Below are 26,744 nucleotides of genomic sequence, written 5' to 3' on the forward strand. Positions count from 1 at the left end.
TTTTTATATAACTCAAAGTGTACAAGTGTTTCTTTGAGCCTATGTATATTCTAAGTTCTATATACTACCCTACAGCCCACATCTCCCTCCTAAGCCTGCCTGATCTGCCACACTACCAATACCTTGAGTGGTACAGGCCTATACTAGAAGTTAGAGCTCTGTATACCAAGTGGTCAGTTTTAATAAAGTCCTACCTGTTAGGGCGAATACTCAGAAATGTGTTAATTCCCTTCTACCTTGGAGACCCCCAGCTCTGTTTGCTGGACTTTAGGACTTATCTCTCATGTAATTTTAATATGATTTATTCTGTTTCTTTTGACTTTGGAGTCTGACAAACTCCATCCATAGGCATCATCTTTATATTGTGTCACACAGCACCTTCTGTGCAATGGCTCAGGGAAGTCTCTTAGATTTCCCAAAGGTTTAAATACCTTCTTTTGGTGAAACTACTGTTTCCAAGAGCAGTGAAGTGAAATTTTTACTTACATTTTGTAACTTTCTAGACCCAGCACACACACTATTTTATCATAGGGTGCTGGAGGGGTTACTTAGTATCTCCTTTGTCTAGTTTCGCATTTAACATTTTTTTATTTTACCCTTCCTGTAATTAATGGCTGCTGGCAGTGGTTTACTTTTTACTACCATTGTGTGTTTTTACCACGGGCTGCGTTCGCAGCCACGGTGAGGCACCCATGCGTGCCCATTTTGTCAAAATGGGCCCGATCTTCTTTTTTCGCCATTTCTTGTCAGGAAGCTCCTTCTTGAGATTTACTCTGCGCGCCAAACCAGGTTTGGTCTCTTGTTCGTTTTCTTTGGCGGGATTCACGAGTGAAGCACAGCTGTGGCTCCAGCATGCCTGGCACGGGCAGGAAGTGAGGAAGGTGCCCAAAACTCCCTGTGCTTAATCCCCTTGGTTACAGGAATGCACCCTAAGGTGATTGGCCGGCTTGCTCTCCAGCAAGGACCGCCACCCTGTGTGTGATTGACAGCTAGGCTGGAATGAATGGGAGAAACCTGCATAAAAGGCGAGGCTTTTTGGCTTGGAAGGCAGAGTCGACCACTAGACGAATGAATCCAAAGAAGAACTTGGAAGAGACGCCTGCTGCAACTCCTGGACCGTTGATTTGCCAAGTGAAGCCCTGCTGCTGTGCTGAAGCTCCAAATTCGCCTCGACTAGAGAAGCCCTGCAAGGACAACTTCTCCCTTTTGAGTTGGTGGGACTAATCTACTCCAAAGTAAGCCCATCTGCACATCTCTCAAAGCTGGTTGTATTTCCACTGCACTTGCTGCTGGAACCAAAGAGCTAGGGAGAGGAACACCAGATTGTCTGCGTTGCTTTTAAGTCGGACCCGAGCGCTAGGAAGATCCTCTGGACTTCACTGATGCAGGAATGACCAAACCTGAGCCACCTCAACAGAGTGCTGGACCCCAGAAGCAAGGAAAGTCTGAAGTGGTATCCGAGAACCGCAGTGTTGCAATTTGCTGTCAAACACGAGGAGCTGAAACACTGAAGGACCGCTGAATTGAAGTTTGCCCATTGCTGCTGCTGACCGTCCCATTGCAGAGCAGGAGTCCCCAGAGGTCCTCGCTCTTGTCCCCATGACGGATGTTAGGCAGAAACCTGTGCAGTTCCCTCTGGGACCACTGCAAAAGATTTAAGACTACAGGTGTTTGGCAGTAAACCCACTTGGTAGCAGTCTGTACCACACTGTGGCTGAGCAGTCAGACTTCCCTCAAGAAGAGATAGGCAGTATACAGAGTATTCACAATAGGTCAAGAGAACACAGTAGAGCAAGTAAACACTGACCAGGGCTTGGTGTAAAAGAGATATAATTATTTATTTAAAACCACATCTAGAAAAACACACAGGCACTAATAGTAAGCAATTCAAAAACACGGTCACTAAAAGATATACACTCCCTTAAAAGAATATTAGACAAGTCTTAAGTAAAGCCCCACTTATGTTCAGACAGCGGTGAGTGCTTAACGTAGATGGCACTCTAATAACTCGTTTTAAAAAGGGAGAGAAAAACAGAATAAATTGAAACCGATCCCAACACTTTTTCACGAACACACAAGAGAGGAAGGCAAAGTAACACCGTGAATTCAGAGTCAGTAGGCCGGATCCGCTTTAAGAGGATCAAAACGAAATGTGTCCAAGGTCACACGGTTGCAGTGCTCAAAAGTCTTGTAACGGTTCAAAAAGGAGTTGGACCAAAGAAAGCGACCAGTTAGAGGGTCAAGGCGGCCAGCCCAGTCCAGAAGGTTAAGGGGTTATTATTACCTTGTCGCAATCTTTAGAAAGGGAGGCCTGGCGGGCACGGTACCTTAAAGTGGTGAGAATACTCCAGCGGCGGCAGTTGTTCCTGGCAGCAGATGCAAGTCGGTGCTTCGTCGGGGAGGAAGACAGGAGTCCGTTGCACTGCAGGGAAGAAACCAGCCGCGGAGTTTCTCAGGTACAAGGAACGGTCCGTTGATTCGCGGTTCAGTGGTGAGTGGCTATCGGGCCGCCGGGGTGCTTGGCACGGGCAGTTCGACCACAAACCGGTCTGGGGTGCGAAGAAAGAAGGTAAACTGGTTGTGCCCACCAGTCAAGAGAAGAAGCCTCTCCAGCCGGGAGATCTTCTCTGTCATCGGGAAGTGGTGAGTCGGTTCCGCAGGGCTCCACCGGTGGTGTCGTCGTGGTAGGTCGGCTCAGCTTCTCCCTCGTCGGATTCTCAGGTCCTGTGGCGACTTCTGAAGTTCCAGTTCCCAAAGCCCTGCTTTTATACAGCATACCCCCATTCACTCAGCCTAGCTGTCAATCAAACATGCTAAGTTGGGCCAATAACACGAGTGCGACTTGAGTTACCAAGGTAACTCAGTCCAGGGTGCCTAAAGCCCCTCCCACACCTCCTGTGGTACCCAGACAGAGTGGCACCACTTTTGGAGGCTTCTGTGGAGAAGTCTGCCAAAAAGTGGAACAAAGGGCTCGACTTGGGTTGGAGTCACAGAAGAGAACACAAACGCCATTTTAGAATCGAGTCCTGGCAAAAAATACCAACCGGCGAATTAATATTAATTAAATAAACCGGCGGTATGTTCGAGGCTATGAGAATTAAATAATTAAAGTTGGTAGCCTCGAAAAATGGGAAAATCCCATAGGGAAATATTCGCGGTCGAATATAAAAAGTAGTTTCCACTGCCACCAGCCAAAACTCGATCAGGGGGGACGGAGACGTGCCCCTCGACTAACAGACCCCGGGGCAATCGAATTGCCCCGACCAGTACATCCACAATATGATGGTTTGTACTGGTTTCTGTTAATTTGGGACTAGTGAAGCCAATGGTGACTTTACATGCCCTGGGAGACAGTCAGTCCCAGGGTATGGAGTCTATGGTGGGATGTCTCTATGACACCCCTGTGTTACTGCACTGAGGGTGCTGTGTAACACACATAGTAAAAACACATGAGACCCTATGGAGTAAAGGACCCCATAGCCCATAAAACACATTAACAGTCAAAGGAACATCATAAATCATGTCCAAGAGTGGGAGAAAGTGTCTCACTCTTGGCAGGAGAAAAAAAACAAACTCCAGAAATCCAGCAAAGCTGCTGGGGAACTCACTAGGTTAGGAAATTCAGCCTAAAGAGAATTCTCCCCAACAACGGAGGCTCAGGAACAGGATCTGCAGAGCTGTGCAGGAACAGAAGCCAGCTGGAACCATTTCTTTTAACCAGAGGTACTGTGAAGTCTAAGAACTTACCTCTTGTTATGTAGCCTTACTTGCTCTGGGTTGAGCCCGGTCTTTAGTTACCTTGCAGAGTTGCTAAAGCTTTGCCCCTCACAAGCCTCTCAGCTTGTGGCCCTTCAAGTGTTCTGTTTTCTACGAACATTGTGCAAGACTTTTTACCTACCTTTTCACCAAACTCAGTATTGCTCCGAATGTACCAGTGATAAATCAATATCCAGTGTTCTAGCTATTTAAGTCACCTGATGGTGTAGGGAGTGGCTGTGTGCCATCCCCAATGGGTATCATCTGATTTAGAGAAACTAAGAGTGTGTTTTGAAGTATATTTAAGTGTTACATATTTTGCTCCCTTTCTGAAGAAATATCTGACTGAAATAAATTAATAATTGTTTTATAACGACAGCTCGAGTGTAAGTGTTTATTTGGATAACTGTATTGTGAAACTCTGTGTCACAACATTACTGCTCACATTGACCCCTCATTTGATAAGCCTGGCTGCTCGAACACACTACCAACCTGTGTAGTTCAGTCTTATACCAAAGGTTGGGTCCCTATTGCCAGGAGGTCAAGGTTATTGTAGTGCGCCCAAAGGGTACGGCATACAATCTTGCCTAACACTACCACAGGTGGACATTGGGAAAAACGACCTAACAGGTGTTTCATTTAAATCGGCAAGTTGAGGTCCATGGGCCCAGACACAGGGACTGGATTTCCAACAGTACTGGGACGTGGTCAGATAGTGTCTTAGGAGTGTGTGTCACAACTGGTGGTTCTATGTTTAACCCCTGCGGACCCCAGCCACATGTATAAACTAGAATGGGTCATGTACTGAGGAGTAAAATGTCAACCACAGTCCTGGAATAATTTTTTAAACATTGTTCGCCTCCCTCCCTCCCCACTGTCTCACCAGATCTGGCTCTTTACCTTGCCCTTTCTCTGTCCTCATACAGGTCTTTTTGGCTTCCGCAGTCTGGACTGGGACACGCCTCCAGGACACGCCCAACAGTGTTTACTTCCTACCTGGGAAGCCAAACAGATCTTCAGGTAATGTGCCTGCCCTCAGGACGCCAACACCCACCAGGCGCAAACCCCCGCGCCCTTAACCTTCATGGGCTTTGCCCTCGCCTGGGATTTTCACTGTTTTAGGCATTTCGGGAGGGAGGTGGGGCTCCCGAAGTACGGCAGCAATTGAGGAACAATCGGGACTCTGCAAACACCCACGCCCTTCTCTCGCAGAGCGGGTCCTCACTGCCACTCCACGGCAGCTGCTTCCAGTGTTTGCCGGGGCCCAGCAGCTGCAGCCACCCAGCAGTTAGCTCGTCCGTAACCACTGCTGTCCTGTGTGCAGCTCACGCTGATGCCGCCATGCTCCCTGGACGGTAGCCGGGTGTCGCCATAGGATGCAGTGTCCCCTCCCTCCCCGACAGCGTTACCATCATGATCAAGGCATGTAGGATTATGTGCCAAGTCCCTACCTTGAAGGAAGTTGGATCACCCGCACATCTCCCACGCTGTCACGACCCTTGCCCCGAAGACCCCCTGGCCTACCCATGGGCCAGGGGGAGCCTTGACCCCAGTCTCCTCTAAATCCCAACCAAGGCCTTCTCAGGGCCAGTCCTGGCGCCTAAGGCGCCAAGCTCATACTTAATAATGAGTTTGTGCTTTGGAACTACTTTTTGTTACCGTCATTCAATGTGGAAGCATCCTCAGAATTAGGCTTCTTGGAACCTGGCTTGCAGAAGGATGATTTGGGTGTGGCACCTTGGAACTCTTTTGCCTGGACTTCTTTCTTGAAGCTATTTAAACCACGCCCGACTGGATTGACACGCTTCACGTTAGTTTGCAATACTGCAACTTGACGCTCACTGCGTTCAGCTTCAGCCACGAAACTCAGAAAACAGCATCTGCAGAAAAAGAAAGAAGACATTGTTAGAAAAGGTTGCAGCTTACTCGAATTCCATCATTAGCGGTTCTCAGCTCTTCCGACCGGCATCCTGGAACCAACGCTCCTTCGGAGCGACGGACCTGCAGAAAGGGAAAGACAAGGCTTTAGACATTGTACACAGTCAACAAACTCCGCCACAAGGCTTACCTTCCCACTCGCACTTCATTCCGCAACATCTCTGGAAATCTACACTCCGGCGGAGCACCGCGACCTGTGAAGACAAAAGATAACAGGATAGCAAAGGCAAGGCACCTTAGCGCTGCGTTAAGCGCCAACTCGCTGCGTCTAGGCGCTCCAAAAACGCTAATACTTACCAGCCAACCCCGAATCCAATCTTCGCCACGAATTGGACTTCCACGTACCTAAGGAAGAGAAAAAAGACATTAATTCCAGAAAGACATGCTAGGTCAGCAAAACATCATAGCAATAAGACCTATCTGAAAGACTCACGTCGGGCCGGCATCAGTGAAGTAACTCGACCGCCATTGCCCGCAAAGCACCACGCGCCCCTGCTGAGACAGCAGGACGGAGAACCCGCCAACATCAAGAACAAGGTGAGAGGAAGCCCAGTGGGACCGCAGACATACAGGGTGGTGGAGGCTTTTAATCCCAGTTACCCGGTCCTAAACATTGTTTACCTGTATTTCTGGCAGGATTCTTCCGCTGGTCACTACTGGGCATCGCAGGGAGGGATACCTGGACATCGATTGCTGGGTGGCGCCCCTGTGGAACCAGGTGAGCGTAACACACGCCCTCCAAAGCCCACCAACACAATTTGCCGATCCTCGCCACTGAGGCCATCTGAACCGACTGCAGTCTGGCACTCCTGAAGGATGAATTAAGTATTTTGCTGGCAATCTGCAGAGCTCTAGCTAGCAGCGGTCATATTGCAACAGCCCCCACCCCGCAATTAAGTATACCTTTTAGTCTTTCTCTCTGCCCTCGCTCTCCTCATACGCCTCTGCCTTTTCCCTCTCGGCCCCACCACCTCATCTCTCTAACACAATGACATGCGATAGAAGGTAAAGGGAAGTGGATATTTTAACCAACAAGAAATGTTGCTGAAAGATCTGTTGGGCCTATATTGACCTGCTACATTAATTTTGACCCTCTAAAACAATATTAAAAATAATACAAATCCCCACATAGTAATTAAACATAGCAATGGGGGTAGGAAACATTTCAAAACCCTAGCCAAAGGCTTCTAAGAATAAAGCTGCATTTTAGTAACAGTTAACTTTGCAATTCACATTAGGGAAAAATATTTACCGTCCCCAAAGTTTGATACTGTAATAATAGAGTCCCCATGAGAGAAATGAAGAGCGGGACTTTAAAACCCATTAAAAACCAGCGCTCAGTCTAAAATTCTATTTCTTGGTCCAGGGCTCACTGAACCCATTGTGGATACACTAACTATTTCCAGGGACAGGGGAGCACCCCAAGAGTCACATAAGGGAGAGTTCCTGAACAGGAAGAAAGTTCTACCCAACAGGTGTGGATTCTGCAGCAAAGCAAACCATCTCAGGGAAGACCAGCAGAGAGACCCCACTGAAGAGATCCAGAGGTCTGAGGACGGACAGGAATCCCCAAAGGGAGGTCCAGCAGAGCAGGAGGACCCCCAATGTAAATCAATGGGAAATGCAGTTAAAACTCTCCTCCAAAGAATCTCGATCCAGCCAAACCAGAGGGACCCTTGCAGTCGAGTATCTTCAACAATAGGCCACTCCAGGAGTAAGTACTTGCATTGGTAGTTTTGGCACTCTGCTTTTATACAGCAAAAAACAACCTGGGTAAGTACAGGCTTCTTTCCTAAGTGTCACTTGCAGGATCCGGTTCCCAGGGGCTTGCACCCAGAGATATCGTCCCACACGACCCAGAAACTGAACTTCCAACAAGGTCCACCTTCAAACATGAAGAGAAGAACCCATTGAGGACCACTCGGGGAAGGTGGGGAAATGCATGAAGATGTCTCCTGTTGGCTCGTGGAACAAAGATGGGAATCTGCTCAGGAGAAGAGAAGACCCTTGAAATGGTTAGGGAGAAGGCATTTCCTCTTCCTTAGAGCTCCTGGTGTACCAACCCCCATACCCAGTGTTAGGGAGAATTCTCAAAAATGTGCTAATTCTCTCTACCTTAGAGACCCCCAGCAACTTTGCTGGATTTTGAGGACTTGAATTATTTACCTGGAGAGTGTGTGACCCTTTTTCCCACTCTCTCATGTATTTTGATATGTGTTTTACCTTTGTGTTTCCTTTTGATTATGGAGTCTAACCAACTCCATATGCATCATCTTGCAGTGACACAGTGAAGCCTTTCAGGCTTTCCCAAGGTTTAACTTCCTTATCTGGGATAACCTACTGTTTCCCAGAACAGTGGAGTGAAATTGACTTCACTTAGTCCTGTAAATGTATAGACCCAGCACAACCTATCTTCCTATAGAGTGCTGCAGGGGTTACCTAGTATCCCCTGTGTCTAGATACTCATGTAACAGGCAAATGTTACCCTTTTCTCTCAGAAAGGCTGGTGGCAGTGGTTTTACGATGAACTACAATGATATTTCCCGACCGTGAACTATTTGTAGCTCTGGTAACGTTAATTCCGGGAGCCATGTTTATCAAGATGGTGCCCAGCCATCGTTGCTAAAATGGTTCCCGGTCTTCTTTTTTCGCCATGTCTTTGTGGAAATCTCGTCCTAGAGTTTTTCTCTGCGTGCCAGACCAGGTTTGGTCTCTTTGTTCATTCGCCTTAGGCGGGCTTCAGGAGTGAAACCCGCCTCTGGCTCCAGAGTGTCTGGGGTAGGCAGGAAGTATGGGAGGTGCCCGAAACTCCCTATGCTTGGTCTACTGGGAGACTCAAATGCACTCGGTGATGATTGGCTGGCTGGCTGACTGTCCGGCAAGGACAGCCACCCTGCTTGGTGACTGGCAGCTAGGCTGGAATGAATGGGAGAGAACTGAATAAAAGGAAAGTCTCTTGGCTTGGAAGGCAGAGTCGACCACTGGATGAAGGAACCGAAGAAGAGCTTGAAGAGGACGGCTGCTGCAACCGCTGGACCGTTGGTTTGCCCGGTGAAGCCCTGCTGCAGGTCCAAATCGTCAAGTTCTCATCGACCGAGAAGCCCTGCAAAGGACGACTTCTCCCTTTTGAGTTGGTACGACCAACTAACTCCCAAGTAAGCCACTTGGACACCCATCTTGGTGCTGGTTGCATTTCCTCAGAGTGCTGCAGGAAACCATAGAGCCAGGGAGAGGGACACCAGATTGTGTGCGTTACTTGTAAGCTGGCTGAAAGCATTTTGAAGATCCTCCGGACTCCCACGACGTCTGACCACCCGAGCCTGACCCCCCTCAACTGAGTGTAGGACCTCAGAAGCAAGGACAGTTCAGCTTGACAGCCAGGACCAGCGTTGTTGCCAGTGCAGTAGCTGAAATGTGAAAAAGCCACTGAAATTGAAGTTTTCCAGTTGCAAGCTTTTGACCGTCCCAGTGCAATGCAACGTCCTCCCTCTTGTCCCTACGACTGAGACCCAGGAACAGCAAGATCTGCAGGAACTGCCAGGAACAGAAGTCACCAGCTGCATCTTTTTCTTCATTGTAAGGTACTGTAAAACAAGACTGAGAGAACTTAACTCTCATGGTGAAAGTACTTGAAACTTTTGCAACTCGCAGTCCTAATCAGCTTGTGACCCAACATATGATTCTTCTTTTTACAAACTACTTCCAAGAACTTGTGCAGAGACTTTTTCGTTTATGTACCAGAACCGCTTTAACCTATACAAGACTTTAGCCCATTGACTTTGGCCTAGCCTATTGAATTGACTCTTCTGGTGAACGCAAGGTATTTGAACTGTCTAAGAATAATTGTAGTCTTTTATGTTCTGATAACTTTTGCTTTTACACCTCTTGAAAAGTATTGAAGTATATTTGTGTTATTATACGATTGCCTCGTTCTAATGAATGTTTTATAACTGACTGACGAATAAATTGGTAAGTATTTATCCAAGAAACCTTGAGTATAAGAGTTTATTTGAACACCTGTGATTGTAGACGTCTGTGTAACATCATTACTGCTCATTTTCCCCTCTTGAGATAAGCCTGGCTGCTCAACACGCTACCAAAACTGTGTAGTAAAGGCTTATACCAAAGGTTGGTTTGCTTACACCTGTACTCATAGTTGTGTGTAGTGTTCCCAGAGGGTACTGTATACAAACGTTTCCTAACACCCAGCTCGATAGAAGACTTTGGGAGTACAGCCTAATCCAATCCGGTTTCGTTGAACTCTTTTTCAAGAATGGCTCAAAGATGAATCCACTAAGAGAAGGGTTTTTCCCCTTTATATGTAGGCGAAATGCTACAGGGGATTGGTCCTGAGCAAGCCTAAGAGTTCAATCAAGGGTGCTTGTTAGGGAGAATTCTCATAAATGTTTGATTTCCCTTACCTAAAGAGTCCCCCAGCAGTTTTGCTGGATATGTAGGATATATTTTTTCACCTGGTAATATTGTGAGCCTTTTTTCCCACTCATACATGTGTTTTTACTATGTGTATTTCTACTTTCTTTGTGATCTTGGGCACTGGAGCCTCACCTACTCCACGTGCACCACTTTGTGTATGTTGCACAGCACCTTCAGTGCAGTGACACAGGCTTGTCTTTGAGACTTCCCCCTGACTCAATTTTTCTGGGGCGGACTACTGTCCCCCAGAAACAGGTAAAGTTGCCAATACCTTTATATAGTCACTTTAAACCACAGACCCAGTACACCCCATCTTACATGGAGTATTGGAAAGAGTTAACTCTTATCCCTTTTTGTCTGTACCTCTTGGAGCCTTGTTTCGCTCCCTTAACATTAAGACTTGGCTGGTGGCAGTGGTATCTACCCTAACTTTTCTACTGCGATTATCTTACATAAACATGGTAATGTTTTCGGCTATTATATTAGCCTCGAACATAAACCCGCTTGACCAAATACATTTTATTTTGGTTCCGGCTGGGTTTAGTCGCCATTTCTTTTTGTTAGTCTTTCTCATGTTTTTCTATGCATGCCAAACCGGGAATGACTCCTTTGTTTGCTGTCTTTTCGCAGGCTTTTGCACAGAAGCCCTCCTTAAGGCGCCTGATAGTCTAGGTAGGCAGGATATGAGGGAGGGATCTTCGGACCCCTGCCATGGGTTCCCTTGGTAACCCAAGTCGCATTCTTGTCTGATTGGCTAAGGGGACTGGCCTTGCCAGGCCAGCCACCCTGCTGCGTGATTGACCGCCAGGCTGTATGAATGGGGGAAAACTGCATATAAAGCAGGTCTCTGGGACTGGAAGAGCAGAGTCGCCACTGCAAGGGAAGAACCAACGAGGAACTGGAAGAAGAGGACCCCTACTAGGACTGAACCGCCAGGTGAAGCCCTGCTGCAAGTCCCAATTGCCAGAATCCGACAATGGAGAAGATCCTCCAGGATACTTCTTTCCTTGAGCTGGTGGGACCAACCAGCTTGCCCAAACTACAAGCCAGGACCCCTCCTCTGGTCGAATTAGCTATACAGAGCTTTAGTGGGCCGGATAGCCAGGAAGGTCAGACCCTGCTTGGGTTTTAAGGAGTGCATCTTTTATTTGTTGTTTTGCTCTGCTGCTGGCTTCATCCCTGGGTGGCACAGGACCCTCCAGTCTTCCTACTTCGTGTCAGTCTGACAGTCGCTTCAGGAACCGTGAGCCTGCAGGAACCACCAGGAACGTCTGCCTCAGCTACAGCTCCCTCTCCGTTTTAAGGTACTGTGCAAATCCGGTTGTCCGTTTCGGTCAGCCGCGGTTTAAGTGTTTGAAATCTTTCACCAATCCGAGGGCTTGTCCTGCTCTTCTCTTTGAACTAACTTTTCTACCAACCAACCTCGTCTGGAATCTGTGCCACGAACTTTACCGCAAACTACCCTGAACTGTGTGATCTTGAGCAAAAGACTTTTGACCCATTGACTTTGGCCCTAAGCCTTTTCTAGCTGATCTCCTCACTGTAGTCTCTCTTGTTCAATTGCCCAGAGTATTTACCTGTTGGTTTTGCCTAATTTCTAATAACTTTCTTTCCCTCCCTTTTAAATTGCTGGAGTGCCATTTTGTGGTGTGGCGTATTTATGATTGTGATTTTTTACTTGCTTAGAATAGTGAAATGGTATACAACTGTTAAGTAAATAAATATATATTCTTTTACTTAGAAACCTTGAGTCAGTGTTTGCCTGAATCATAGTAGTTGCTGTCCTTTGTGTAACTATTTGTACTGCTCACTTACTCTTGAGATACGTCTGGCTGCTCTGCTACTACTACCACGATAACTGTGTAGTACTGGCTTGTACCAAAGGTGAAATTGTGCTGTCACTTGTCTTAATTGTGTGTAGTGTTCCCAAAGGGTACTGCATATAATTCTGCCTAACACAGGGTGTGGGCTTTCAAAGAGCCAACATGGGCACAAAAGCCATTTAGGCCTATCTTGTGGTTTCCCTGAACAAAGAGAAGCCCTTAAAATGAAATGACTGAGAACAGGCAGTTAATTAGTGCCTCAATGGCTACCATAAAGTTACATTGGGATATTACTGCGGTAAATCGACCTTCATTCCTGGTGAAACAAACTAAGTGCTGCTGACACCACCCTACTCTCTAAAACAAAAATAGGATGATAAAATAAGCCCCGGGTCAAAATTGAAGACTTAGCAAATACCTCTGTTCTAAGACCCATTTGAAAAACCATATAACTGTATACTAAAATAAGGGGCATCGTGGCAGGGAAACATCAGCAGAAGTCCCAATGACAACTAAAATAAGTTGGAAACCTAAAAGCCAAAGGCCAGAGGAAGAATGGAGTAGGGATCCCATATAATGAGGGAAGAACCCACCAAAATGGAATTATGCCCTGCAAACTCTTTAATGGATCAAAATATTTGCTAAAGGTTTTCATGATGCTCAAAAATCTGGAAATTTCTAGTGCAAATCAACCTGTCAGTATACTGGTTTTGCTGATCGGTCTCTGCTGGATGTCGCCTTCGGACTTAGTATTTCGGCTGATCTTAACATCATGACAGCCTATCAACATGATGCACAAGCTTCCCTTTGTCGTTGTACCTTTCAAGCGCTTTTTAATTCCTGCAAAGGCACAATTGATTTTGCTACAAAAATTCAAACAGATACAATTTCTTTTTAGATGCTTGCATCCTACGCCATATATTCTGTTGTGCACTAATTACATGCCCATGTTGGAGTTAGCCTCACCGGCAATCGGTTGTCAAAGGTACCACAGGTGTGTTTTTCCTGGATAGTCTGGGATCATGGAAAATCTGTTTTATTGCATGCTGCAATCATTTTTAGATCGAGCCATTGAAACCTCTCAATTTGACCTCTGTTTGTGTTTAAAAAACAAAGGTACATTGTAACAAGTTAACGTGTGACCCTGTTTTGCATTTTTCCTAGTTCTGTTATTTCAGGTCTAGAAATGTCCTCACCGAAGACTGAACTGGACGTGAAAGTTGAATCCTTGGAAAATGAGCTAATGAGAGAGCAAAGTGCAGAAATTGAGAACAACGAGGCCTTGCAAATTGAAATCTCCAATCTGCAACAAAAGATGACCTTAAAGGACCAAGAAAACAGTGAAGTTGTAAAAAGACTTGAAATTATAATTGCCGAATTAGAACAAAAGCTTCAAGCTCAAAATGAAACCAAGTATGATTCTGAGGAAACCCATCCTTCAGAAAAACCTGCTCAGTCCCTCGAAGACCCATCCGAAAAACAGTCTCAAGATGGTTTTAAAGAGCAAATCTCTTTGGAAGAAGAAATTACTTTGTTGGAGGATCCATTGCGACATGAGCATGTGGAAGTGCCACCAGCCGAGAGTTTGGAAACAGAGCTGCAGAATAAATTTAATGAAGATAAGCTACTGCTGGAGCATAAAATTATGGATTTAGAAGACATGATTGAAAGGATGACCAATGTGGACAGCACAGATGGGGAAACTCAAAAGGTTAGTTACCAATATCTTCATAATAAAGGAAAACCTACTTTTTTTGTTTAATAGATATGGGCACTAATTCACAGATTTTTATTCTGCTCTCCTTCAGCATTATTAACTCTGAAGGCAAGTTTGCATACATCGATGGTGGATTAAATTGCTATGCTAAGTTTTTAACAGACTGTTAATGGCACTCGCTTTACTTCAAATTGGTTAGTGTTATTTCGGACACTTCTTTTTTTTTTTAATTTTTTTTTTTTAAGTTGGATTACTTTCTTTTGCTTTATTTGTCAGAATTGATTATATTGCTCTAACCCCGACCACTTGCATTAATGACCAGGGTTAAATGCAGTCAAAATCTGTCAGTTCTTGGGAGATGGGAAAGCCGTGGAAATATTTTGTCCGATTTGATGTGACTTTGCCAGAATGTCCACTCACAAGGTGTCTGGTTTCAAACGGTGCAGGGACTGTAATTCGAAGATGTCCATTACCGACACACATAGTTGTCTGCATGTGGTGCCTCAGTGTCGGTCACGTCACTGAGGATTGTGGTTCTTGCATGAAAAGGAATCTGATATCTCTGCGGCAGAGGGCAGCGAAACTCGTGCTCGTTCGACTGCCGTCTAAGTCTCCAGCTCGCTCGGCCACTCGGTTGTCCTAGCTTTATACGGAACGGCCCACTTCTGAAAAGGACACGCACTGGAAGGAAGCTAAAAACCGATTGCTTCTCAGAGCTACCCTTCGTCATCCTCCCACAAAGAGGTGCCGTTATCGGCGTAGGCACAAGTCTGACTCTTCTGAAGACCGCAGTAAGTAGTCATTGGGCTGAACAACTAGGGCAGAGTTGGAGGCTTCAAAGAGCAGATGTTCAATGTTTAAAGCAGCTGCAGGTACAGCTCATGCCTCCACGCAGCAGGCTGCAGTGGCTTCAGTGGCACCCAGTGATTCCTGCCCCAAGAAGACTGTCTGTATCTATGCTCTTGGGCTTCGCACCACCTGTTGCCAAAACAGCCACTTCATTCCAGCAATTATCTGCAACATCGGGCGCCGATCCATCGGCTTTGGCGCCAGTACTCGATCGTTCGTATGCTCTGTAGTCCCGATGGGCATTTTTTGACAAAGTCTACTATTTTGGATGATGACAGTGACATGATACCTTTTTGGACTCAAGCCAGCATATGGAGCCTCTGGTGGCGCAGATTTTTTTCTCTGACCAGTCCGATTTACTTGTCTTAGCGGAGGGGCTGTGGGGATGCAGGTGGCTTGGGCACTTCTCCTGACTTGGAAATTTTGCAAGCCCATCCAATGGACATGTAAATGCCCAGGACCGCACCACAGTAGACAGGGTGGTAGATCCCCTGGGTTTGGGCACTCCAGCCAAACCCCTGTCAGACTATGAACACACCGACATTCTTGACCAATTGCCCCAGACAAAGGGTCATGACCTTAATCATAGCATAAGCCTTGTTCAACCCATTATGTGAGGTAAGAATTCACAAAATGATATAAGCCTGCAAGGGGAGATCCATCTTTCTTCTCCACCCATCCGACTACGGAGGGTTTGGTGGTTGAAGCTGCCGCAGTCAAAACTAGACCCTCCACATCCAATTTCCCTAATGATGCCCTTGCTAAGAAACTTTTTGCATCAGGCAGTATGGCCTTAAAGGCTATAAATGCTTCCTGCACATTTGCAAAATACACTTAATCATCAGAAGATAATGGAATGGAGGAAGCATAGGAACATATTCCCAAAGGAGAAATACAGGAAGATTCTCTTCCGTATTGTGGATGATGGGGAAAGAGGTGGCATTCCAGTCCTTGCATACAGCCCTGGACATAGCTGACTGCGTTGTAAGAGCAATGGAGTCAGCTACAGTTCTGAGGAGACAGGCATACGTGCACAATTCAGGTTTTTTGCTTAATGTCCAGGCAAAGCTACTGGATCCTTTTGATGGTGAGAACCTGTTTGGCCCTAGGGCAGATGAGTCCCTGGAGAAATGTGAGGATTCAAAGCTAGCTGCCAAGTCACTGGGTCTGCAACAGCTTGCTAAACCTTCCTTCAATTTTGCATCCAGAGGACAGGAGCGCAGACGGTACATACCTTTTTGGAAGGAAGGCATGGCTCGCGCAACCCTGACAGAGGTCTTTCCTGCACTCCTTCAGGCGCAAGGTGGCATCTAGGGCCAGCAGACTGCAACTTCAAAGCTGCTTTCAGTTTTCCCCTCTCCATGTTTCCCCGGTTGGAGGGAGGATTGGCGAGCACTGGCCCTAGTGGCAGGAGAAAACCTGACGGCTGGACATTGCAGCTTGTCCAATGGTGGTACTGTCTGCCCTTTCTACGTAGACCTCCAGACAGACAGCCCCCACCGCCTCAACCGGAATAAGAGCTCCAGGAAGATCTGAGCCCTGCCTTTCGAAAGGTGCTGTGGAAGAGGTACCTCCTGAGCAGAGAGGATTGGGTTGGTGTTCCTGGTAGTTGCTGGTACCCAAAAAGTGGGAGGGCTTCATCCCATTTTGGACTTCAGGGCCTTGAACAAGTTCCTGAGGAAAGAGAAATTCAAAATGGTGCGCTTGAGGGACCTTCTACACGCTCTTCGGTTTCAGGACTGGCTGGTGGTGTTAGATCTCCAAGACGCATATTTCCATGTGCGTATTGGAACACAGGACATTTTTTAGATTCCCCATACGAGACCAGCACTTCCAATTCAAGGTCCCTCCCTTTGGGTTAACCGCCACACCCACTGTCTTTACAAAGCTAATATCAGTAGTTGCGGCTCACGAGGGGAGATCCGGCATTCGTGTTTCCATACCTGGATGATTGGCTGATCCGAAGAAGGGAGTCGGCGAAGCAGGTTTCATCTCGAAATCACTTGCTCACTGTTGCACAGGCTGGGCTTCTCCCGAACTTTTAGAAGTCCCACAAACCACCAATGCAAAGGCTCCAGTTAATCGGAGCAGTCTGGACATCTGGGAAAGAAAGGATTCCTACCCCTCACAACCCTCCATAGCATAGTCACCAGTTTCAGGCAGATGGTTCAACTGTTTCAGAGCCACACCACCTTGCCAGCAGTTTCCTTCCTTCATCCTGTATTTTTCTAGTGCCAGAAGCCGGACTGCGAATGTGGTCCCTGCAGTGGCTGCAAAGGGGTCAATTCCCAGCACTTGGGCACCTTTTAAAGGATGTTCTAAAGGTGGCCAACAATCTCTCTTGGTGGGCTAGCAGCGATAACACAATGGCGGGGGAACCTTTCTGGACTCCATGGTGGTCAAGGATGTGTCTCAGGAGGGTTGGGGCGCTCACTGCAAGGATTTGCGGGTGAGTGTCCATTGGTTCACAATGGAAACCGAGTGGCACATCAACAGGCTGGAGCTGCGAGCAATCAGGTTGGCCCTAAAAGCTTTTGTGCCCTCTCAAAGGCTGACAATAAGGTGGCCATGCACCTCCTGAACAAGCAGGGGAGGTGTGCACTCTCTCCCGTTTTGCAAAGAGGCGATGCACCTTTTGGTTCTGTTTTTTTGAGAACCACATCTCGGTCTCAGTAGTACCTCTGGCGGGGACAGAGAGCAGATTGATGGATGCTCGGAGCAGGCAGAGCAGTGCCTCGCATGAGTGGGAAGTATGCCAAGAAGTCCTAGAGGAGGTCTTCGCTCCATTGGGTCACCCAGACGTTGGATATGTTTGCCATGGAGTCGAACAGGAAGTGCAAACATTTTTGCTCAAGGGAATTCCCGGAGAGAGGCACACTGGGGGATGCGTTACTAGTGGAGTGGGACTTTGACCTCCATTATGCCTTCCCTCTGATTCCTGTCATTCCGTGGGTTCTCAGGAGGTTGAGTAGGATCTGAGCAAACCCTTATCTTGATTGTCCCGGATTGGCTAAGGAGAACGTAGTACTCGCAGCTTCTGGACTTGGCCATGTGCCCACCTCTTTGGCTGCCTCGCTGTGGGAGTGTCGGGTACTCCACCCAAACTACCAATCCCTCAAAATCTACATGTGCAGCTCTTGAGAGAATGAAGTATGCTGACTGGAACCTCTGAGGAGGTGCTTCAAGTGCTACTGGCTGTACGCAGACCTTCAACAAGATCGCTATATGCATGCCGGTGTAGAAGATTAGAGACATAGAGCAGGGGATGCGAGATTGACACAATCTCTTGCACCACCACTGCAGTGATTGAGTTCCTTCTGTCGCTGGCCTCTGACCTTCAGGTTGCTGCAGTCAAAGGATACTTGTCGGCTTTGTCTGTTTTCAAAAGGTCTCCTGATCAATGCTCTTTCTTTACGATCCCGGTTTTAGGGGAGTTTTCCTAAAGCCCTACTGGCAGTAAGACTTTAGTAAGCTATGCCAGTGGTTTGTAGATCCCCAACTCTTATCAGTCTGTACTGGCTCATGACCTTGGTAGTGGGGCAGAACAGTCAGGCTTATCTTAAGAGGAAGCTGTGAGCTGTAGATAAGTACTCTGAATCTTAGACAGGCACAACAAACAAGCACTTAAACACGTATAATATATATAAAAGATATATATATTCATTCTATATACACCGGAATCACTTTAAATACTTCAGACGTTTACGGTAAAACACTTAGGAATGCTAGATAATACACTTCAAAGGGCACTTTAATTTTTGTGTTGGTTTGTGGTTTCATTAATAGCAACGTTAGAAAGGGAAAAGGCAAGGTTATCGTATTATCAGTAATTGCGCACTTATGTGGTTTTCAACTGGTCATACGGCAATGCATTTACTCTGCAAACACATGTAGAAAAGTCACTTAAAGGGAGTAAAATAAGTGGTTAATTCAGCATGGGCTTTATACAAGTTTCTAGAGACGGTTTCTTCGCCTGGCAAGCCTTTTAAGTCCAAAAACGCAACCCTAGCTAAAGGGCTTAAAGGAATGGTTCGCCCAAAAATTTTATTGCCCAAAAATATGGGCAATAATGAAACAAATATACTCGCACTTTTTTTTTTTTAAAGTTCCTATGTAAAATTTTGAGCAATTCAAGCTCAAAAATTGAAAAAGCAAGCACATGGGCGCATCCATTTTGCTGGCTTTTGCTTTTGCGGCACTAATGAAGGAAAAGCCAGCCAGCTGTAGTAAACAAAAGCTGCCACTGGGTGGCCTTTACTTCATTGGTGCCGGGACTCGGAGGACGCGGACCGGAGACTACAGGCAATAAAGCTGCAGCTGCATCTCGGTAAGTGCTATATATTTTTTTTTTTTTTAAATAAGCACTAGCTGTGTTTTTTTTTTCTAAGTTTTCCAGGCTGGAGGAGCCCGGAAAACTTAGAAATACAACGTTTTTAAAGCTGCGGTTTTATTTATGTTTGCGGTAGCTTTTGAAGCGACAGCAAACATAAATAAAACGTTAATGTGTTCAGCGCCAACAAAGGACACGGATCACCCGGTCAATCTTCTTCGCTTCCTGCAGTCACACACTGTGGTGTGGAAGTCTGGGCGAGTTGGATCGGATCTCCGAAGGGTCCTTGGTCTCGTGGTATTGGGGTTCCGCAGCTCTGGAAGCTCCTAGGACCCCGGGAGATGGCTCATTTCAAAGTCTGCCTTGGTACTGGTTGTTCCCACCAGCCAAAAGGACGGAATCGTCCTCTTCGGAGCTCCTCTGTGCTGTCACTGAAAACTGGCTGCATGAAGCATCTGGCCCTGCCCTTGCACTCCCCTTGGGTTACACCATCTCCGTCAAGACCGCCCTCTTTCAGAAGGAAGGGGTGGGTAGCTCTCATAGCTAAAGACACCATCTCCATCAGGAAGACTGACCAATCCAGCTCAAGTAACTGCGATCTCCTATGCCTCAAAATCGCAACCTCACACAACTCCACTATCACACTGCACACTGTCTACCGGCCCCCCGCTGACCCCCATAGTCTTCTAGCTGACCTCCACCCTCCATCACACACCTCCTATCAGACAACCTCAAAGCATCATCCAGGGTCATTCTAGCAGGCGATCTTAACTTAGGACTTCATGATCCTAATGATGCCCCAGCTAAAGCCCTAGCCAAGGCTCTGGAAACACTAGGTTTCTCTCACTCCATAACTAACCCAACCTATAGCAAAGGTTGCACCATTGACTGGATTTCCCACCACAATTGCCCACTGGCTGTCACTGCCAACTCTCCACTCCCATGGACAGACCACCACCTTATCCTCTTCACCATCTCCACACTGAAGCTCCAAAAATCTAACACCATGCCTCTCCCCACATCCTGCACCAGAAGCTCACGCCTCCTCATTAAAGAAAGGCTAGCCCCTTACCTCAGCGCCCCAGCCCCATCGGCCCTGTATTCAAGTCACCCCAGTATGCTCGCCCTCTCCTTCACCATACTTTGAGGCAATCTATGCCAATGCCCCTCTAACTGTCCGCAAAGCCAAGTGGACAATGCATTCCCAACACATGGTTCACGCCGGAACTCTCGGCCCTACTAGCAAAAAAGCATGCAGCCTTATCAAAACCAACTAAATGGCCTCAGACAAACTTGGATTTAACAAACTGTCCAACGAATACAAAAAAGCGACAATTCGCTCCAAGGCCAATTCATTCAATACTAGAATCGCAAATGCAAAATCCAACTGTAAGGAAATATTTACCATCTTCAGGGAGCCCAACTACCCACCCGTGAGGCCTCCAACGCAGCACTCTTTTCCTTCAGAGAGGTCAATGAGACTGAAGTTGCCGCAATCATGAGGAACATCAAACCCTCCATGTGCAAAGGGTATATATGATAATGCCCAGCTTCCTTTATCAAGGAGTGCGCTGACCTGCTCCTTTTATCACTGCGTTCGTCAACGCCTCCTTTGCATCAGGATTGGTACCCTCCAGCCTAAAAGAAGCTTGGGTTCACCCCTACTAAAAAAGCCATCTCTTGACCCATCCAATCCCAATAACCACTGGCCCATCACCACCGTGCCCTTCCTTCCTAAAATTCTGGACAAGGCATCCTACCTGCAAGTCCAGCAATTCCTAGAGTCGAATAATATTTTAGGCGCCAGACAATCCGGATTCTGCCCTGGTCACGGAACTGTGACGGCTCTACTGGACCTTAAAAACCAAATTGACAATATCAGAGACACAGGCAAAACTGCCCTACCCCTCCTCCGAGACCTCTCAGCAGCATTTGCCTTGGTGGATCATAAACTACTCTGTCAACACCTCTCTACTTCAGGCTTTTTCTCACCCAAGGCAATCACATGGATCCCCTCCTTTCTTCAAGGAAGGGCTATGCATGTCTTCTCAGACCAAGCAGCGGCTTCCCTAGACACCATCTGTTTTGGTGTCCCACAGGGCTCTTGCCCATCACCCACACCATATACCATTTTCACCATCTCTCTATTCAACCCTCTTGACTCGGTCGGCATCATGTATACCAATTATGCTGACGATACTCAAGTCCTCATTCCTTTGTCTGGCAACTATGAGGACGACGCCAAAACCCTGAAAACTATCTACGCCACCATCCACACATGGATGGCTTGAACAGGGTTAAAACTGGACTTCTATTGTTCGCTCCCACTGACTCGCGGTTCAAAGTTGATGACCAGTATTTATCCTTCACCATTGACAACACTACCACCCCCGTTTCCCAACCAGTCAAAATACTGGGAGTCTACTTGGATGCCAACCTATGTCTAGACAAGTCAGCGCAATCTCTACCTCGGCAGCCTACTATTCCAAACTCCTTAACACCACCAGACCATTCCTCTCCGCTTCAAACTGCCTGTCATTTGCTAGAGCCCTAATTGGCTCAAGCCTGGATTATTGCAATATTCTCTTCACGGGAACCTCGACCAAAAACTTGGACAAACTCCAAACTATTCAGAATAATGCCCTTCGTGCTGCTCTGGGGATCCCCAAAAGAGAACACCTCAGCAGCCAGACAGCAAGCGCACTGGCTGCCTGTCCACCAGTGCATTCTTTTCAAAACACTTGCCCTCACTCACAAATACATCCACCACAAAGCACCATCCTACCTATCTGAGTCATCATTCCTCACACCGCCAGAACCACAAGAACACCTTACGCCAACCTACTGCCTGTTCAGAGTTAAACGGGCCAGAGGTGGGGGCGCAAGCTTCACTTTCATTGCCTCCAGGCACTGGAACTCCCTGCCACGTGCCCTCCGAACTGAACCTTCTCATCTCCCTTTCTGCAAAGCAATCAAAACCAGACTGTTTGCTTAAAATGACCGCTATAAGTATGTTAAACTAATGTCTACTTCTGACACTGAACCATGTTGGTCATGGGCCAAACAACTATATCCTATTTACAATGAAGCTTTATATGCAGCTCAATATGTAACCCTGTGCTGCACTATCACAAGTGTAACCAATCCTTCATATCTAAACTTAGGTGTGGGCGAATGTAACCTAGCCTCATAACTACGTAATTCAACCAAGCCTTGTTATCTCTGAGCTAATGTAACCCAGCCGCATTCCATGTATTGCAAATAAGCCATTATCTTGTAACTGCGACTAGATGCCCCCGGGCTGTGTGCGTGCTATATAATGCAAATAAATAAAATTAAGTGAAAAACATTTTGTCCTTGCCCTCCACCCCTTCCACCCCTCACACCCCATCTGCCTCACCCCATTCAGCCCCATGAATTGGGAGTGTTCAATGGACATACAGTACTCTTAACAGTTGACCCAGAACTTCGGAGTGCAAGTTCTACCTGCTAGACTTTCTACTTTCCCTGATATTTCTAGTCAGGTGAGTTTACTTCAATGTCCATAGCAGTGAGGACATGTCTTGCCCTCTGGAACAAAATGCTTGGGCAAACTGTTCTTCAGAAATGCTACAAAGATTTGTGTGTTCCTTTTGACTTGGGCTGTACTGGCTCCGGTTGGTAAATGTCTGGTTTTTAAAAATGCACTTCGTTTTTCTTTTTTGTAAGAACCTCCCCTCCCACCCCCCCCCCGCACCCTCTGAATTCAGCATGAGAAATCTAAAGATTTCAAAGTTGTATAGATCTAGGCTTAATGGGCATCATTAATCTATGCCTTGGCTAATCGCTTGCATCCGAGAGGGGGAGGGCCCTCTGCAGTTTGCAAGTTTAAATCCTAGCAGGACTGTCTCGGGCCTTAATCATTCAGATGCTGAAAAATTGAGTACCATTAATTTGGGCAGTAATGTATTAAAATCATAGTATCGACAGGTATTATTTGCAGGGATTTCCAAAACTGCCACTTGAGGTGAGCACAGATGGGTCAGCCTACTGAATAAGCAAGAGCTTGTCACACTTGGTCATAACAAACTCTCTCTGGGTCAGTAAGGCAGACTTCAATGGATTGCCTTTCTCCCACATTCCTCATCTGATCAATATCCTCATCCAGCTTTGCTGCTCAGAAACTTCTTCGCCGTGGGGCATAGTGGACCTCAACTCGGCCGTCGATCCGTCTTGCTCAGTGCTCGATCGTCTGCTATACGCTCCTGCATTGTTGACTTTCCAGTCCTCTGAGGCCAAGACCAAGACCGAGGGGTCTACCCTGAAACAGATGGAGAAACATCGCCAGAAGATGAAGAATCGTTCTTACTCGAGGGCCACTCTTCCCTGTGTCCCACAAGAATAAAAAGGCCCCACCGGCACCAACAGGATTTTGACTCTCTGCCGTCAGGTGGGCCGACCACTCTACAAGAGTGGGAAGAGTTCAAGGTCCAAATGCTGGAAATGTTTCAGAAACATGCCACTGCAGGTGCTCGGTACACTCAACCCCACGTAAGCCCTGTTACCAATGCCATCAGCATCACGGAAGCCTTCAGGCTCCACACCGAAAAAAGACACCAAAACCCCTGAGGTCTTCCCGCGAGCTGCAGGGTTTCGGGCCTCCCCAATGCCTCTTCGGTGCCAAAGCCCACTTTGACGCACCAGTCAGCATATCAGCACCGAAGGATAAGCCCTTGATGCTGATGATCAGCCACAGAGCTTTTGTTCCACTCTCCCAGACCGGTTTCTTCAGCTCAGTAGCGTCTATCTTTGCTGCCGATGGCGGAGATCAAGGGGACACTGATCGTGTGTACACAGGGACGGGCGGCATTGACTATTTCGACGGCCAAGCTGACCTTTTGGCATTTGCACAAGAGCTCCACAACGCCAGCGGGCTGGACACATTCCCTGGTGTGAACTTCAGCAAGCCCAACCTTACACCCACACCAAATTTCAGGTGCTAGTACATAGGGTGGTCGACACATTAGGACTGTATAATGTGGCAGTATGTGAGAAACCAAAGGGTGTCTCACTTACCAGTTCCTGCAAATCTCTCTCTCAGGTGGCCCGGGCATGGCCATTGCCTTTGGATCCAGATCCTGGGGGTGGACCAGTGCGGGAGGATTACCTGGGTGAGGGGTCTTCAGGAGTGGGGGTGAGGCACCCGATGGTGAGAGGCGGTATTCCCTAAGACTAAAATATTTCTGACCACTCACTATCCGAAGGTTCCTCATTTTTATGTTACCTAAAATACACATGACATTACAGAAACCAGCAGGAAGACCCATCGTGACAGCAACTAATGGACTTCTACAACCGCAGGGAACGCATATAGATAAGATTCAACTGATCATCTAGAAATGTCCTTCCTATATTAAAGATACTACTGACTTCCTTAACAGACTACATGGTATTGAAATTGAACAGAATATCTTGGTCACAATTGAGGTATGCAGCTTGTATACATCAATACCACACGATCTGGGACAGCAAGCAATGGAGTGGATTTTGGTAAGAGAAGAGAATGTCGGCGTCTAAAGAATTTATAATGATGCTTGAAATGATCGCTCAAAATTCCTACTTTAAATTTGAAGAGACATTTTATCTACAAACCAGCGGCACTTCCGTGGGGACCATCATATACCCCTGCATATGCCAATGCATTTATGCTAAAATTCGAATAGGACCACTGCCATGAACCCACCCGGCAGGCAGCGCACACCCACATATACCCTTGGGAACAGGCAGGACACTATAGGTAAAGCCTGGACTCTCAGGGTTGCCAGTCTGCGCAGGTACCCATTGGGATCCATTGGTAGCCCCCACCAACGTGGCCGCCATGCTAGGACAGGTGGTGGAATCAAAGATGGCCTCCAGATGGCTCGTATTACTGATCTCCATGGTGGTCTAGTGTTGCAGGCTGCAGCCCGAGGCTATAAAACCACGTCTCGGGCCACACTCTGTTCTTAGCGTTCCTCCTGCTCATCTATTAAGCAGTGTAATGCTTACCGCTCCTGCACTTTTCCAGCACACGTGCGTGTTCCAAGGAATTCTGCGACTGATTTACCTGCTTCCATACAGCTGTGCAGCTACTCTGTTTCCCGGACGCATACTCGCCAATGGAACTGCTGAAGCAGAACGTTACTATCACAGCTGCTCTCCGTCTCTGCAAAGAATATGATCCACAGTAAGCCAGCTCCATTAGCAAAACCTACACTTATCCGAACCCTCGGAAAACTGCTTACTGTGCACAGCTGCCATCCATCATCACTCGGACAGCGCTCTGGAGGCTGTTTCGCATCTCAGCCCTCAGCGGACACAGCGAATTACGTTCTGCCCTGCAGCGGCCCGCAGCGGACACAGAAAATTACGTTCCGCATCTGCAAGGGGAAGACAAGCAAGACAATTGGCATAAAAACCGAGACATTAACAGAAACCTTGCGCTCCTGTAAAGGACAATACAGCAACAACAGGAGACTGCAACCCACGCGCATACCCCGCTGCAAGGAATACAGAGGAAAGGAGAATACTTTGCTGCACAGAAAGGACATACCCACCAATGAACATTACTTGCCAGAGTATCACGTGCGCCACAGCAGGTCTGGGCCACCTTTTCTAGTGAAGTAACTGGATTGACTGCATACCTGGTGACGTCTGAGCAAAGCTTCATTTTAACAGTGAGTCAGGGCGCTAGAGTTAGTCAGCCAACTGTGGGATTCAGAAGGGAGGTGGGGAGGCGAGCATAAGGACACACATTGAACCCGTCATTGTTTGTCCATAGGTCCTCAGCCAGGCCGCTCCATAAAGAACTACTAGTGGGTCCAGGAAAACATGCCAGGTCACTCCCAACTCACAGGACACTGGGCCATAGCCATTCAGTGGACGGTGAGAAGGGAGTGGACTGGATCACGCACAGAGGCATCCATCCAGCCCAAAGGGGAGCACTCCAGAACAGTCCGGATCAGGCGCCCTTCCAGGGCACCAGAGCTAACTGTTAAAACCACATCTTACATCATTCGGTATGGCATAAATACATAAAACATTGGGGACGCTATAGCAATGACCTTTTCCTCCTGACACAGCTGAAACTTTGGCTTTGTTCCTAACATATCTCAATCTGATTGATGCAGGAATCCAATTTACATCTGAGATTGTTAAACCTGGGCTACATTTCCTAGACATATAGATTACACTGAAAGCATTGGGTTTTAAAACAAATATCTACCGCAAACCGACCGACAAATAATCTTCTACACAGTTTGAGCTTCAACCCCCCTAGAGTCTACCGTTCAGTCAACTCCTCAGAGTGAAACGCATTGTCAATACCTCTAGCAACTGGTAAATCGAATCAGAAAAAATGCTCAATAAATTCCAGACAAGAGGATACCATGAGGCGGTACTATCTGAAGCAAGAACTAAGGTCAACCTCAAGGAGTGGAGCACTCTTCTAGCACCTACAAGATGGAATATAGATACCGAAGCCCCATTGGTATTTGTAAGCAAATACAGCAGTCTACCAAGATCAAAAGATCAATATTGAAACATTGGCCGTTACTTTTGTGTGACAAACTACAGAACCAATTCATAACAAAACCAATTTTTGCATTCAAGAGGAGCCACAATCTTAAAGATTTACTTGTGAAAACCCAATCCAACACAACAACAAAAGAAAACTCAGCAAGCATCATGGAACATATCCATGTCTTGCATGCAATAATTGTAATAATGTAACCAAGGGGAATGTTATTACCCAATGCAGACCTGGAGAGAAAGTAAAATTGAAAGACTATGACACCTGTGAAACTCAAATATCATCGACGCCATCAAGTGCCCGTGTTTAACGTTTGTAGGGCAAACCAGTCGTAAAGCTTGCATACAA

General features: G+C 47.0%; 1 protein-coding gene across 5 annotated transcripts in view; it reads left to right on the forward strand.

Annotated features, from left to right (window-relative positions):
* The window catches only part of CENPE (centromere protein E), a 2,471,681-nt gene that overhangs the window by 551,430 nt on the left and 1,893,507 nt on the right, over window positions 1-26,744 (forward strand). For all 5 annotated transcript variants that reach the window (XM_069630970.1, XM_069630968.1, XM_069630972.1 and 2 more), the window contains exon 16: window positions 13,116-13,662. In XM_069630970.1, coding sequence (XP_069487071.1) covers window positions 13,116-13,662 — 547 coding nt within the window. The remainder of the gene's footprint in view (window positions 1-13,115; window positions 13,663-26,744) is intronic.

The sequence above is a fragment of the Ambystoma mexicanum genome, chromosome 6q, assembly GCF_040938575.1.
Source record: "Ambystoma mexicanum isolate Mex_15411 chromosome 6q, UKY_AmexF1_1, whole genome shotgun sequence".
Lineage (NCBI taxonomy): Eukaryota > Metazoa > Chordata > Amphibia > Caudata > Ambystomatidae > Ambystoma > Ambystoma mexicanum.